We start from the raw sequence: 16,598 nt of genomic DNA, 5'->3' as shown, positions 1-16,598 counted from the left end.
AATAAATAGAAATACTGGGGGAGTTCCCTATTTTCTATCAGTGGAAACTACACAACTCAACTGACAAGAAAGATGCGGCACGTGTGTATCTGTGTGTGGGAGTATGTGCTACCTTAGAAACGGGCCATTGTCCTCAAGGCCATGTTGGTGTAATGGTTGTCCTTGCGATCCCAGCTAGGCTTTCTTGCCAGAGCCCATTCTGTAGGCCAGATTCAACTCCTTGTTTCCAGGCACTGCCATGCCAAGTTTTCCTGCTCAGACCCACTGTTGGGCTGAACTCTACACCAATAGAAGGTTTTGTATTTCTTGGCCCAAAAGTAAAATAAATTCCATGCCGGCCTACTTAGCGGTGGTTGAACATCTTTGCCGTGTTGGCCACCTGTTAGAAAGCTGGTGATTATCGATTAGCAAGGGACATGAGGCCGCCCAGTGCCCTGTATCGGCTATGGCAGGCCTGCTAGGCAGCACTCCAGGCACCCATCCCGTCATACTGAATGCCACACAGTGGTCTATTGACAAAGGCAAGAGTCAGGTCCTGGAGTTCAAAGGATTGTACAGTAAGGTGACCAGATTTTAACTGGTAAAGCGGGACACCATTGATAAAACTCATATCCTGGTGAAATAGCCACATGGCAGCCGAAAACCATATACCCTAGCTTTTCGTGCATTCTTTCCAAAAATTAGGACTTTTTAAAAAACACCGCCGGATGCAGGGAAAAATTGTTAAAAATCGGGACTGTCCCGCCAAAAGCAGGACGTCTGGTCACCTTATTGTAGAGTAAATGGAATCTCCAATGGCCCCCCTCCCCCATCCCCAAATGACAAAGTAATTCCAGAAAGAAGATCTCCAAGTGCCTCCTTTCAACTCACAAAAGGGAGTACGACCCCCAGAGTGAACAAGCCAAGCCCTGGTCCTCTATACCCACCACAGAGGGACACGCCAAACAATAGACACGGGGCTTTGATCTAGGTGCTCGGCTCTTGACAAAATGCTCAAAGATCACTGCTCCTGAGGCCTTGAAGCCGGCAGCCACAGTGCTCAGATCCCCACGGAGGGTACAAGCCACCCAGGGTCCCGGCACTGTGGCAGAGATTTCCAAGACCAAGTAAGGCATCAGCTGGCCTGGTGTTGGGATCATTCCAGAAGTAAAAGGGCCAGGGTCTCTGTGTTGGGAGGACATCATTGATCCAGAGACGACGACACCCACACACACAAAGATGATCCAGAGACCCAGCAAGTTCAAGGACAGAGGGAATTGCTGCATTTCAGCCTGGAACCCCTCACAACAAGGTCAACAGGGAGATAGATGAGGGTTTTACTCCAGGAAAGAGTTAGAGTCTCAGAAACCCACAGGGGCCGTTCTACTCTGTCTTACAGGGTCACTATGAGTCAAAACCGACTCAGTGGCAGTGAGTGTGGTCTTTTACCCCTCCTAGTGTCTTCTCCGGCCTCCATCATTTTTTGCGAACCTCCTTCTTTATCCTTCACCCATTACTTTTGTCCTTCACCCCAGTTAACACGTGTCTGCTCTCTAGTCAGAAAGGTCCTCTCTCACCTCTCCCACCTGTGGTATACGTCCAAGAAGGTTTCTTTTAGTGTGAAAACCTTCATTTTTCCCTCTTGACTTTTTACAATAGTGGTCTGGTACTTGTCCTTTTAAGATCGATGAATTTCACTCAGCCTAATACCCTCATCCATGTTAAGAGGTGATCCATAGATACACTGTGTTCTCTGAGTAGGAGTCCATTGTGGGTATGTACCATAGTTTGTTTATTCATTCTTCCATTGATGGGCATTTAGGATGTTTCCATCGTTTTTGTAAATAGTGCTGAAATGAACATGGGTGTGTCTATACGGATTCATGTCGTGCCTCTTATTTCTCTAGGCTATGTACCAAGTGGAGGAATTGCTGGGTCATATGGCATCTCTATTTCTGACCTTTTAAGGTAGCACCATATTGTTTTCCACAGGGCTGCACTGTTTTGCAGTGAGCTAGCTCTCTCTTGATCGATCCTGCACTCATCTTGTCTGACTTCCTGCTCTTTGGATGTGGAAACCTTAAGCTTGCTGCCTGCCCTGAAGATTTGGGCTTCATCAGCCCCTGCAACGACTTGAGTCAGGAGAAGCATTCTTCTGTTGACTGATGTATAGATTTGGGATTTTCCAATCCCCACAATTAGGTGAGCCATTTCCTTGAAGGAAATCTTTCTATGTATATCTATAGATACACCTCACTGGTTTTGCTCCTCTGGAGAACCCAATTTTAAACAGAAACACTAGCAACGACAACCCCTATAATCTTAAGGGGAGCTGTTAAATGTAAGAGTCAAATAGGCATGCCTCATCTTAACTATCAAAAATGACCACTTTGCCGAAGTTCCTCCTAGTCATAATGCCAATTGCCCTAAATGATTTCATAGTGGCCATGGGCTCGCTGACCTAATGAGTAATAAAATTAAATCAATTGAAATCTCTGTTACTTAAAAATTGGCCTGGTGGGGCGGGGAGGAGCCTCATGGATCTTCCCCCAGTTAAAATAGTTACCGCAGTCCTAATGTAAATGAGAACAGGGTCTCTGAGGGTTGAGATTAATTATACAAGACCTAGTTAGTGGAGGAGTGATTATTCCCACTGCCTCGTCATTTAGAAGTCCAATTTGGTCTCTTTTTCAACCTGGGAAGAATGCATGACACCCCAGGGTGGTTGGCAGCACCTTATGGCTTAATCCTGTCTTAGATTCCTCTTGCTGCAGTAACACAAAGGTCCACACACAAACCAAGATAATCACAGCCATTGAGTCAGTTCTGGCTCATGGCAACCCTACAGGACAGGGTAGAACTGCCTCTGGGTTTCCATGATAGTTACTTAATGTGGTGTCAATTTGGAACTCGAGAGAATTCAGAATGAAAGGGTGGAGTCTAGTCTGTCAATCAGATCATAGCCAATGAGGCCTCTGTGTGGGCATGACTTTCTCCTGAGAATTCTGGGAAATCTGATTTCCTCCTTGGAGGTGGGAGAGACTGTCTCTGTCTGTTCACTTCCTGTAAGACATCCCTGAGGGGAAGCCACATGGACCTACCCTGAAGCAGCCCCGGAAGCTGAAGAAGCCAGCGCTGAGATGTTTACAATGCCACTGGATCCACAAGACTTCCCACCCACTGGCCTGCGATCTTCCTGCATTCGGCATCATTACATGTGTTTTGTGAGTTTAAAGAGGACTTTATAGATTGGTATTGGACATATGGGCTAATATAGGGCTTATGGACTTGATTTGGACTGGGCTTGGATGTTTTCTGAATATTCAACTGCTCTTGTATATAACCTCTTTCTTATATACATGAGTGTCTATGAATTTGTTTCTCTAGTCTACCCAGACTAACACAGTTTCTAAGACTGTAATTCTTTATGGGAGCAGAAAACTCATCTTTCTCCTGGTAGTTGGTGGTTTTGAATGGCTGACTGCAGTTAGCAGTCCAAATGTGTACCCTACTAAGCCATCACGGCTGGTAATACCATACATCGGTGGCTTTCAAGACCCGAAACCAAACCAAACTCACTGCCATCGAGTCAATTCTGACTCATAGTGATCCTATAGGACAGGGTAGAACTGCCCCTCTGGCTTTTCAAGAGTGTATATTTTTAAGGGAGCGGAAAGCCTTATTTTTCTCTCTCAGAGCTGCTGGTGGGTTTGAACTGCTGACTTTGTGGTTAGCAGCCTCATTCATACTCCATCAAGCTACCAGGGGCTCCTGGTTTGAAAGTCAACACCTAGTAATTCTCCCATGACCTGATCTAACACAATGTCGACACAGGCAATTAGTCCTAAGCCTCCTTAACGGGATAAGATTAGTATGGGAGGCTGCATCCTTACTCAGATCACACACTTGATGCAATGAGTTAAATGGAGGTGTGTGGCCTGCTTCCAATGTAAGTGGATGATGTGGAAAAGCTCCCTTGCTTTTTATTGGGTTTGGATTATGCATCTGTCAACGACCTTCATTGTACTTGAGCCAACAGCCTGCCCTACTGCCTGCCATATGACCTTGGATTCATTCACCTCTGCAGTCATCAGTCTGTCATCTTCCTGCCAATCTTGGGCTCATCAGCCTCTGCAGTTATGTGAGTCAGGTGTACTCTCCAGCCTAACATCTGACTCTTGGACTTACCTGCTTCTACAACTGTGTGAGTCATTTTCTTGATATAAATTTTTCCGTGTGTGTGTGTGTGTGTGTGTGTGTGTGTGTGTGTGTGTGTGACTGGTTTTGCTTCTCTGAGCCTCCAGTGTAAGACATCCACTTGTCGGTGACCCCCATTTACTACCCTGGGGTCTCCAGTCTCCAGCAAATAGGAAGGGTTTTGGGTGGAGAAACCAAGCCACAGCCCTTATAATGGGAGGGTAAAGGTATATGGATTTCACTGGGCTGACACGGATGACTCTCATTTCTGCTTTTCCATCAAAACTGCAAACCACCTATAGGACCTGTGAGCACCTATAGGTCCTCTCTCATCCCACATTGGGCCAGCAAGGAGCGTGTTGGTCTTATTCTGGATTCAAGGCTCCTCCAGTGGCAAACAACCCCCCTCAGCAAGATTCCCAAATCCCTGATGCAAAGGCATGCTTTGGAGAGGCAACGCAAAGAACGACGGGCTTCAGGCATGCCCCAGGCACACAATCAGTGGCGACATTCGAATCTTTCAGGTGGGGAAGTCAGTTAAGTGTTGGGCTGCAAACCCCAAGGTTGGTGGTTCAAATCCATAAGCTGCTCTGTGGGGGCAAGACGAGACTGTCCACACCCATGGAGATTGAGTCTCAGAATCCCTAAGGAGTGTAGCGCCTTTCACAGGGGTCAGGGGCAGCTTCTTGTTTTCATTGGGAAGGGGATTCAAAGAAACCGCTCGCTCTCCACCTGGTCTCAGGCCTTCGGATTTGAAAGGCCCCTGGGCAGAGACGCTGACCTCATTTCATGTTTTACTCAACACTAATGATATTCCACTTCTGCCAAGTCATAACTCAAAAGCATTGGGAATGTACTCCAGGAAGCCCGGCGACCCATCGATCTTGGTTTTAGAGGTGAAAGCTCCTACTGCAGCCTTGGTACCAAGTACATCAGACACCTGTGTCAGTTGGCCTCAAGCCTGGACTCCGCTCCCCCAACAATTATAAATCAAGTCCTTGCTACTTGGGAAGGGGACAAACTGAGTTAGACTCAGCAGCTCGGCAAAACTGGAAAGTGGAGGGGAAAGAGTCCCTTATGGGGCTCTTTTGCAGGACACACCAGCCAGGAGGACCATACCCCTCAGGTGGGAAGCCTGGCAGGTGGGGCTGGTCAGAAGCAAACAGTGGCGGGATCTTCAGGAGTCCCGGGCCAGTTCCTGTAACAGCTGCTGGCTCGTCTGAAAGTGGTGATTGTGTTGTGGTTGTGGGGGCTGCTGAGCTGCATCTGACTCAGTGACCCCATAGGACGGAGTAGAACTTCCCTCTCCCCCAGGCTATCATGGGCACTGAGGCAGGTCTCCAGGCCTTTCTGCTGCAGAGCCACAGCTGAGCACTCCCAGAGCTCGCAGCACCAGGTCTCGGCATGTGTGCTCACACCGTCACCGGGAGGGCAGGACAGGTTCTTTGGAGGGGGCTCTGACGAGGATTACATGGGATGATTCAGGGAAGGGCACCTGCAGCACCACGTAGGGTGCATGTGGCTCCTGAAAGGGAACAGCGGTCTGACTGGGGTCCACCCTGCACTTGGGAAGATGGAGGTGGGCTTGGGGAGTCCTGGGCAGGGCCTTCAAGGAATCCACAGCTTGAGCCTGGTGTGGAGCAGGGAAGAGTACATAGCTAAATCACACTCTTCACTGACACCACCCCCTCCCCCATCGCCCACCAAACCCAACCCAATGAAGCCAAGCCAATTCCCACCTGTATTGACTGAGAGGACAGAGTAGAATTGTCCTGTGGGCTGCCGAGGCTGTAACTTAAAGGGAGCAGACAGCCTCATCTTTCTCCGAGCACTAGTGGGTTCAAACTACTGACCTTTTACCCACTGTGTCACCCAAGGATCCCCAATTCCTGCTGGGCCCACCCAGCCCCACCCTTACCCCCCAGCAAGTCTATTATAGGCAAATAGCTACCAGGGGCCCCAAGGAGGCAGGGAGACACAGGCACAAGCACCAACAACAGCTGCCGACGCATTTTAATCAAAATTCCATCTTTAGGACAGGGGCACACACAACGTTACGATGGGACTGTCGGCTTGGCCCGGCACATGGAATTTCCACAGATTTGCACTTTGAACATGTATATGAAAAATAAAATATATAATATTTAGCTTTTATACATTTCCCCGCCTCATCTCTACATCCTCAGAACCAGGGACAGCCTCGGCCCTGTGGATCCGGCAAATGAAATCAGTTCTCTTCCAAAGTTCTGTGGGAAACACTTGATGGAGGTGGTCACAATCGCACGGAAGCCGACAGAGGTGACAGACGAACACAAGGTACAGAGTGGGGAGGGACGCCCACCAGGGAAGAGAAAACTCCAGCCAGCCTTTGTGGGGGGGAAAAGCTGCAACTGGACTTTGGCACTGCGGGGAATGAGGCCATGGTCTGAAGGGGTGAGAGCCTGGTTGTGGTGGCCCTCCCCACCCTGGGCTCTCCACCTGGGACCAGGCAGGGTGCCTCGAGCAGCCCACCCTGCCAGTCCTCAGCAGGAAGGCTGTGTGGAGAACACAGGACAGACAGGACTGGGTGGAGGTGGGTGCTCTACTGAGCAGTGTCCTCGAGCAGGAAGTTTTGGGGGGAGGGGGGAATGCACACAAGATACGGTTCGGCCACCGGAGCAGGATGATCATACAGCCTTTGGCAGGAAGGGGGTAGACAGGCACGTGGGAGACACCAGAGAGCCAGGTTGGGGGCTGCACAAGCATTGCCGGGTTTTGGAAGAGGGGCCCCGAGCCTTCCCTGGGGCCCACAACAGAAAGCAGGCATTCATGGCTCAGAACTTCTTTCCAGGAGACGATGGCACTGCCCCCATGTCCCCCTGAGTCTTGTTAGGAAAGAGGTAAGCCTGTGACAGATGCTGTCTCGGGGCCTCGGGTGCCTGGGAAGGGGGCTCTGGGCCACATCCTGGTTGGGCAGGAGCTGACACAGGTCCCTGGGGCATCCATGCCCTGACCTTTAGGCAGGAGTGACGGCAGATGCCAGCCAGGGCGCTGGCTACAGGTCCAACAGCCGCTCCTCACAGCTCTCGGAGGGCCACTTGGAGGCCCCCCCATACACCTCAACGTTGTTATCCACCCAGGGGATGATGTTGCCTGGCATGTTGCTGGAGCAGTTGGCGATGTGGGCGATCTCCTGTGCACGCAGGACACGGTCCCATATGTTGAACTGGCTGAGCTCCCCCACGAACGCCTGCGTGGCATCAAAGCGGCCCCCGACTGTGTCCTGGGGACAGAGGGGGAGAGCAACCTCAGCCCTGTGGTCCCATCCTCCCCCCCCGCCCCCCCAAAATCTCACCAAGTGGGAGGCGGGACCTGTGAATACTCCCTGAGCCTGTGAGAAATGGCAGAGGCCTGGCGATGGCATTCCTCAAATCACCCCATTTTGCACAGGGGAAATTGAGGCTGGAGGGGAGACCGTAGATCGGAGCTCCCTGCCTCCCAGTTCCCCGCAAAGGAAATGCAACAGTGGGGTGAAAGGGGATGTAGAGAGGGTCCCTGCCTCAAATCATGGGAGGGGGAACATAAGGCCCCAGCCTCCAAGAGAGGGGGACAGGAGAGGAGACCCCATGGGCTCCAGGTTCAAAGCATGTCCTGGCACCAAGTTTTAACCCCCCAGCACTCCATCAATAACACAGGGTCTATCAGAGCCTCCACCACAGACCTTGGGATGGGGTCTGCAGGGCAGCCCGCAAGGGTTGAGTACCCCACCTGCGTCCTCACTCTCAGTGCCCCCTCTGGGCAGCAGGGTTGAGACCTTGAGCAGGGAGCCCCCAGTCAGCACTGCACGAAGCAGAGGCTCGGGGAGGGAGGGGTGAACAAGGCACAGGGCTGCTGCCTACCCCAGCCTATCCCCAGAGGGAGACTGGAGTGGGGACCCCAGGGGACCCCCAGCTGGGAAGGCCAGGCCATGGCCCGTGGCACACTCCCTCGAGTTGGCCAGCAGGCAGCTGTGGCACCCACCTGCTCTTGGCCGAGGATCAGCACGCCCCCTGGCTTGATGGGGTGCCAGGGGGCCAGGTTCTCGCCGGTGCCCAGCTTCTCCCCATCCTGGAAGGCCTCCCACAGGCCATCCCGAGTGGTCCAGGTGACACAGATATGGTGCCACTTGCCATCGCTGACAAACAGGGGCAGCTGGATGACCTGTGGGTGGAAGTGCAGACGGCCTGCTGGACTCGGCTCCCAGAGGCCCCAGGGGTAGGACTTCCTTGACCCATGCTCCTCCCATCACTCCAGCCCCTCTTTCTCTGGGCTGTGTAGGTGACACACCCAACACCAACTATGTCAGAGGGTGCAGGGTGGGCAGGGGTGCAAGAAAGAAGAGGGAGGTGGGGCACTATGCCTGAGAGACACACGTGCCAGGGGAAAGGGGCAGCCCAGAGTTTCAACTGGGACAGAAGGAGACCAAGGAGCTGGATGCCCCTCAACATCGGAGAACCAGTAGGGGAGTCAGGGACATACTGGGTCATCGTCCTCAAATAAGTGGGCTCTGAAAACCACAAACCCAGCAGACGGCTGTTGGGTTTGTCCTGACTCAGGGCAACCCTGAATCTGGCCGGGCTTTGACTGGCTGAGCGTTATTTTTAGAAATAGATAGCCAGGCCTTTCTTCCAAGTTACCTCTGGGCAGATTGGACCCTGCCGCTTTACCTAACTGTCCGTGACACTCAGGGATTCCTCTGGAGAAGGGCCCACACCAGGCGCCTAAACTCTTCCAGCAGTGTCCCAAATAGCCACTGTGGCACTTAGGAATCGGTGTGAGCCGTGTCTCCTGCACAGAGGAGTGAAGGTCTCTGGGGGGCAAGTGGGGGCAGCTGGAGATGAATTCCAGCCCCTGCCCTAGGCAGCCACCCTGATCTGAGGACACTTGGCCGGCCCACTGCTAAGCACCCTGTTGTTACTGCTGGTCTCCTAGCAACCCGGGCTTCCTCCCAGGAATTGCATGTTTACAAGCAGTCTAAACAGAGGGGACACAATGCCTGGGTCAGACGGTGTCTGAAGGTGGTATTTAGAGGAATTAATCCTTGGCTTGAAGTGGTCACTGCCAGGATCCCAGTGGGGAGAGGCCGAGACGTTTCCAACCTAAACAAATTCCGCAGGGACAGTTAGGGAAGGCAACCAGCCAACTGCGTTGCGGTGGGTGGTGGAGGAGGGTCTGCAGATAGTTTTGGCTATGTGAAGTCTGACTTTGGGGTGAAAGGTGTGCAGTGGGGCCGTGGGGGGTGGGGTGGGGCACTCGGGCTACGGCAGGACTGACTAAGAAGGGCTCTAAAACTGCTCTGTGGGAAGGCACACACTGTATATGCCTGAATGAAGGTGAGTTTTACCAGCCCTCAGAAAATTCCTTGATGCCCGGCCTTCTCTAGCAAACATTGTATATTCAGAAGTACCGGGTGTTCCGAGAGGTACACAGCCCCTCCCCCATCCATCCCCCCACCTCCTGTGGTAAGCAGCCTTCCTGAACTGAGACCCCACAACCCCTTCTGTTCCTTCCACTTCACGGGTACCCGGAGAAGCTGCGCCAGCCTGGGACTCCACCTGGGGTCGCCCGAAGGATCCCCGTCCCAGTGCACCACCCGGGAAAATGAGTAAGTCCACGCAAAGCAACGTCCACCACATGCCACTGGTCCCGCGCCCTGGGCTACATTCTGCACCTGATCCCCTGCGCCATCTGCCTCGGGCCTCACCTTGTCGTTGATGAGCAGCTCGATGGGGTTGTTGCCCCATTCAATGAGCACAATCTCGTTGGCCTGCCCAGGCACCGCGTACGAGAAGGGGGTGCCGATGCCTGGCGAGGCGCTGGACCGCAGCCACAGGCAGATGGTAAAGGCATACAGCTCGGGCAGCGTCTTCTTGATCTTGCCGTATAGGTAGTTGGTGCGCAGGGGCAGGGACACTTTGAAGGCGTCAGGCGACTTGAATGCGCTGTTGCCTGTTGGGAGAGAAGAGAGGTCTTTGGCCGTTAGGCCCATGCCAGGGCAGTGCGTTGGTCTCCGCTGAAGCACCCAATATATCAGTCCCTCCATCTGTGGAGCAGCTGCCACTGCCAGGGCTGGGGGTGGGGGGCTTTCCCTGAGTGATCCCAGGAAGCCTGAGATTCATCTACTCCGAACCCAAATAATGAAATGTCAGTTGGATGGATAGATTAGGGAAGAGAACTCCGAGCAGGCAGAGGGCACTGCCAGTATAGGAAGGGGGGCTGGGAAGGCTCTGTGTACTCAAGGCACTGAATACTCAAGAAAAGGCGCCCTGATGGTGCTGGGGGTTCAGATGGGGCTGCTAACAGCAAGATCAATGGTTTAAACCCAGCAGGAGGCAAAAGATGAGGCTGTCTGCTCCAGTCAAGATGTACAGCCGTGGCCGCCCTGTGGAGCAGGTCTACTCTGCCCTACAGGGTCACTTCGAGTCTCGGAATCGACCTGCCAGCAGCAGGCTTAGTTTGGTTTGGGGACAGTGGATGAGGCCTCTTAACAAGGCAGAAGAAAAAAAAACAAAAAAAAAACTCTTGTTGGGTTCTAATAGCCTCTGTTTCTAACAGTCACATCTGGGAACTGGAGTCCTGGGTGATGGAAATGGTTAGGCACTCAACTAAAGAGCTGAAGGGCTGGAGTCTCTAATCCACCCCGAGGTGTGTCAGGAGAAAGGCCTGGTGATCCACTGCTGAAAGATCAGCCACCGAAAACCCTGGTGAAAATCCCAGTGACACACGGGGCCTCCAGGAGCCAAGGCCGACAATGGCAACTGGTGGCCTGGTAACTCGAGAGCTCACGGAATGGGGTCAAGAGGACCTGGCCTGACTTTTCTAGTTCCACTAAGGAAAGAAAGCGTCCTTTGGTCCCTGTCACCTTTGTTATTGCCTAAAATAACAACCCCTCAGCTGTCTCCGCACTAAACTTGGTCTTGTGGGGAGAGGGGTTCGAAGCACTCAGCCCCCGCCAATCCTCGGTCCTCAGGCCCGGGAGTCGGCCCTTATTTTGTTTGACACTAGCCCTGAAATTTTAGTGACTTTCCCCCGAAATCCTTGATGGAATGTGCAGTGGCCTTTCTTCCTTCTTGAAGGGAGATCAAGTTATTGACTGTTTCCTGCTGTTGGAAACCAGAGGGACCCTGGGTCTGGACACAACTGCAGATCAATAAGCAGCATCCAAGTACCTTACACTGATGGGACCTGAATACACCAAGCCAAGCCATCTCCTGTCATGCTGCCACATCACACCTGCCTAGCAGCAGTGAGAAGCCCTGGCTGTCCCCATGGGATCAAACCCACTGCCATCGAATTGATTCAAAGTCTTCCCAACCCTCTAGAGGGTTTCCAAGGCTGTAAATCTATCTCTACAGGAGCAGACAGCCTGGTTGTTGAACCTCCAACCTATGGTGAGAAGCTCAATGCTAATCTCCTGGCGCCACTAGGGTCTTTCCTGTGCAACTGGCACTTCCAAGTCCCTCAAAAACAACTGGTACTCTGAGATGGGTTTAGGAATTTTCAATACACCATTGGATGAAGGTCAAGATTAATCTGCCCTAAATAAAGATATAGATGTGTGGAAGGGGTCTTACCCAGTTTATCACAGATTTCAAAATTCATCCAATTTTGTGAGCCATCTCAACACAAACTCCTTTAGACTTCAGATCTCACTGGCTGAGCTCCTTTGCGAGCTCATTCACCCAGTCAAATATTATTTGGCACCGACTCGATGACAGTGCATTGGGTGAGTTTATGAGCCAGAAGGAACCTTACTGGTGCAGTGGTTAAATTACTCAGCTGCTAACCAAAAATTCGATGGTTCAAACTCACTGCCACTTTGCAGGAGAAAGATGGAGGCTGCCTGCTTCCCCAAAATCCTAGAAAGCAGTTCTACTCGGTCCTCACAGGTTGCTATGAGCTGGAATGGATGTGAGGGCAGTGGCTGAGAGGAGCAAGAGGAAGTCCCTGTTTGGTGCATGTGGTTACTGCACTTGGCAGCCCTTAATCCAAAGGCTGGAGGTACCAGTTGGCCCCGGGGGGTACCTCAGCAAAAAGGCCTGTAAATCCACTTCTGGAAAAAAACGCCACTAAACACCCTGAGAAGGATGACGTGAGGCTGTATTCTTTCTGGAGTCTGGCCTTTCTTCTAAGGCCCCTCCCTTTTGTTTAGCCATCGAGCGCATTAACTATTTGCACCACCTGCAGCTGTGAGCATGCCCTGCCTGGGTGGTAAGTGCCCGTCCTCACCATAGGCAGTACCAGTAGATAAAAACAAATGGCTTCTATCCTGGAAGGGGGCTGGCTTTTCTCCTTAATGACTCAGCATCACTACTCTTGTTAGTTCAGTGACGATAGGCTTAATTAGAGGTGGGGGTCCCCCAAGAGGCAAAGAAGACCTTGGTTCAGGTGCCCTGTTACCTAGTAGCCTGTGGCTGAGGGCTCCAGGGAGGTAGGGGCTGGACACAGGAGGAGAGCCCCTTCACCTTTGTCTCTTCAGAGAGAGAAGAGAGGCCAAAGCCAGACTGCTCACCTCTGGGGAGGCTGGAGACCTCATAGGTTTCCTGAGGCCAGCTCACCAAGACCAGAGGCCCAGGTAAAATCATGCTTGGAAACCCGAGTCTAAGCCACACTCACCCTTTGCTGAAAAGGGCCAGGACCTTTTTTCTGGAAGGGAAGCTCAGGAAGTAATGTAGGCTGCCCATGACTTCTGGGGTCTGTGAAGCTGATCGGCACCCTCCCCTTCCCCTGATCTGCTTCAGTAGGCCTTCCTTGGCCATTGGCCTTAAAAGATGCATCCAACATGCGGCATTAAATGCACTTCCTGTCAATTCATGGAGCGAGGTGACTGGAAACCGTTGCTGTCCGGCTAGTGTTCTTCTGGGAAGCCTGTCACCCCAGACCCCCAACAGCACACCCAGTGCTCCCAGTTCTATCAGCATGATCTCTCCCCTTCCCCTCAGGAGGAAGTAATCCACAGAGCAGGAGTGGAGAATGCAGGGGAGGATGCAGAGAGCTGATTAGGACCCAGTTCGCTCCATTGCTATCCAGTGGATTTCGACTCAGAGTGGCCCTACGGGAGAGAGTGCAACTGCCCTGAAGGGTTTCCAAGACTGACATCTTTATGGAAGCAGATCGACACATCGGGTGGGTGGGTTCAAATGGCCTTTTGGTTAACAGCAGAGTGCTCAACCATCAGGGCTTCGAGACCTGTTAAGATGGGGGAATGAGATGCCCACAGGGCCAGTGGAGACTTAGGCTGTTTATCCAGCTCGTCCTAAATTGATTTGTGTTTTCTTGGTCAAGGGCGGGGTGGGGGTGGGGGGCGAGGACGGGACAGCACTGCCTCTCAAGAGACTGCTGTCAGTTGCCCTTGTTTGTTTTCACAGACCTGACCCTGTCCTCACATTTTGCCACACTGTTGCTGTCTGTCACTGAAATCCCATGGCAGACACCTGGCCACTCCTTGCTCTGAACCCCAGGGACAATGTGCCAGCAAGCTTGTCTACACGGCCCCAACTTCAGGAGCACAAGAGACTTTCTCATGCCAGGCAGGCGAGCTGCCTCAGCTTCAACAGCAAGCCTGCACCTGACAGTTGGGCAGAGGAGACTGGCCACTTGAACCGTAAGGACCGAGATGGTTTCCTGCATCTAAGACTGGAAGGTTCTAGAATGGAAGGATGAGCAGCTTCAGAGCCACTACCAGCAATGTCTCCAGAGTCACCCTGCTGGGCTCAGGGAGCACCAGTGACTGCCTCTGTGGAGTGATCCCCTGGATCTCCCCTCTCTGGCTCAGAGGGCAGCTTCCTTCTTTCTACAGCAGGGTAGGAGCTGGGAGGGGCCCAGACACCTGTCCAGCGGTCATCACCTCGCTCCAGCTCGGTCACCCTCTGCAGCAGGGCGTTCAGGGCACTCTCGGTCTTCAGCCGGTGCGCCGAGGTCTCGTTGTGCAGCAGGGACTTCTCGTCCTGGAGCTCAGCCACCTTGCTCAGCAGCTGCCGCTCCAGCTCCCCCAGCCGCCGCTGCAGCACCTCTCGGAAGTCGCTGGGGAGCACAGCGTTGGAGACATTCCCTCGGAGCTGGTGCTGAGGGGGGTGGGGTGGGTGGGGGTAACACAGAGGGAGAAGTCAAGTCAGCAGAAAGGAAACTGTGAACTGTGCAAAGCCCCCCATCCCCCACCCCGTCTGACCTCACTGGGCGATGCTCCCCAAATACCAGTCCTCCATCTACCAGTGGCTCCCATGGGGGCATGCCACTGGGGTTTTAGTTTGTTTGTTTGGGTCTGGAGAGGATTTTCCATGTCAAGTGAGAATGCCTCTCCTGAAACATTTGTGACTCACCTTTCTCCTCTCAGAAAGCTGTTTTACTCTCCCCCAATCCTCCCCCACCAAAAAAAGCTGTTTTTCTCTTTTTCTAAAAAGTCAAAAATTTCTCCCCTCTTCTTACTAAAAAGAATGTTAACCAGCACTTGTACTTCTATGTAGGGCCAAGGCCAGGACACAGCTAGGATCTGGAGTGGTGGTGGTGGCAGTGGCGGCTTTTGTTAAACAAGCAAAACAAACTCAAACCCAGGGCCATTGAGTTGATTCTGACTCAAGCTGATCCTGGAAGACAGACTAGAACAGACCCATTGGGCTCACGGAACTGTACATCTTTAGGGAAGTAGACTGCCAACCTTAGGCTGGTAGGTGCACAGCCTTGAGCTTAACCAAAGTGCCACTTAAACAAATGGTGCTCCAAATGGGAAAGCGTCCATCCAGAAATCCAACAGTTCCTACGTCCCAGTGTGGCAGGAAGGTAAATAGGCAGGCATTTGGAGATGCCACTGGAGACCTGACTGCTCTGAGTTTCAGAAGTCTCTGTTTCAATGTGGTGTTTCAATCCTCACTTCCCTTTTACCCCTCTCCCATCCTGCTGGAGCTGAGGACAGCCTGCCGCTGCCCAGCCACGTGTCCTTGGCAGGTCATTGCCCCTCTCTAGGTCTAAGCATAAGGAGTCCTCATGGCACGATAGTGAAGGCGTTTGGAGGTGAGCTGAAAAGTCAGGCATTCAATCCCATCAGCTTCTCCTCAAGAGAACGATGAGGCTGTCTGCTCTCCTAAAGATTCACAGCTTCCGAAATCCTGTGGGGTGGTTCTACCCTCTCTTATGGGGGTCACTGATTTGGAATCAACTCCACAGCTAGGTTTTATGGTTAAGGTTTTTAAAATTTCTGCTTTGCTTTTATGTCTAAGGACTCCCAAACTGTAGAGTGCAGATCATAGACACCCCATCCTACAGTTGTTGCCAGAATTAGGATTGGATAATATGCCTGATGCATATTTAGTGTTTAAGAAATGTTGGCTTCTATTAATCATAATGAGTCAAGGGATGTGCCGATACTGGGAATGCTGTATTTAGCATCACATCCTGGGAAATTCCTCAAAATAATTTGGCAATGATCAACACCTATCATTTAAACTGAGCCTTGCTAATACATATTCTGATCACTGTTATCAACAGAAAAGGGGGGCCCTGGTGGCACTGCGGTCAAAGGTGGGCTGCTAACTAGAGGTTGTCAGTCCAAAGCTTCTCAGCTGTTCTGCAGCAGGAAAGAGTAGCAATCTGCTCCTGAAAAGATGGAAACCTGCCGGAGGGCTGATTTCAACTGCGGGCAATGCTGTGGGCCAGAGTAGAACTGCCCGGCAGGGCTTGCAAAGGCCCTAGTCTTTACAAAAACAGACGGTCTCACTTTTCTGCCCTTGAGAGAGAGGCTAGTGGGTTCCGGCCAGACTCCGGAAAGAATACAGCCTCGAAAAAAACCACCGCATGGAACCCTATGGGCTTTGTCACACGGGGTCGCTGTGAGATGGAAAACGGACGTGATGGCACTCACAGCAAGGAGGGTCAGGAGTCTGGGGTGGGGTGGGAGGTCTAGATGAACACCGGGAAGCCTCCACGCCCTGAGCAGTCCTCTCCCCCCAGAGTACAGAATCAGGACTCCTCCCCGCAAAGCGACCTGAAAGCCTCCCAGGGGCCGGGCGCAGGCGGCTCTGAAGCCCACCTGCCGGCCCTATGCGGTCGGTTCGGATCCCGCGACCGGCCCTGGAAGGGCGTGCGGTGCCTCCAGATTCCGCCGGCCGTTCGGACTCCGGAAGGGCCCGGTGCCCGAGGCTCCCGACCCGTCCCAACAGCGCCGCTCTGGGCGCCAAAGGGTTCCTGGGAGCAGCCGCTCGCGGGGCTCTGTCCCAGTGCTTGGAGGCTTAACCCTTTCCTTCCAGGCGCGGAGGCTGGGAAGTTTCCGAGCAGAGCCCGATGCTGTGTCTGCGGGCGTGCACCCGTCGAATGGATCCCGACTCACAGGGTTTCCGTGGCTGTCATCCTAACGGGAACCCGGCGCCGGGGCTTTTCTCCCCTCGGAGCCACTACACAGTTGGAGCTGCCGC

At 52.8% G+C, this 16,598-nt stretch overlaps 1 protein-coding gene across 1 annotated transcript; it reads right to left on the bottom strand.

Moving 5' to 3' along the window:
- Positions 1–6,895: 6,895 nt before the first annotated feature.
- NPTX2 (neuronal pentraxin 2) lies at positions 6,896–14,825 on the bottom strand. The gene is made up of 5 exons (XM_013005415.2): positions 14,814–14,825; positions 14,042–14,258; positions 9,899–10,143; positions 8,176–8,355; positions 6,896–7,438 (listed from the first exon to the last, which is right to left on the bottom strand). The coding sequence occupies exons 1-5, from the start codon at positions 14,823–14,825 to the stop codon at positions 7,211–7,213; spliced, it is 882 nt and encodes a 293-aa protein (XP_012860869.1). The 3' UTR covers positions 6,896–7,210.
- Between the last annotated feature and the right edge of the window lie 1,773 nt (positions 14,826–16,598).

Source organism: Echinops telfairi, unplaced genomic scaffold, assembly GCF_000313985.2.
Source record: "Echinops telfairi isolate 266 unplaced genomic scaffold, ASM31398v2 ScPeMD7_5;HRSCAF=22, whole genome shotgun sequence".
Lineage (NCBI taxonomy): Eukaryota > Metazoa > Chordata > Mammalia > Afrosoricida > Tenrecidae > Echinops > Echinops telfairi.
This window is presented reverse-complemented; position numbering and strand designations above follow the sequence as displayed.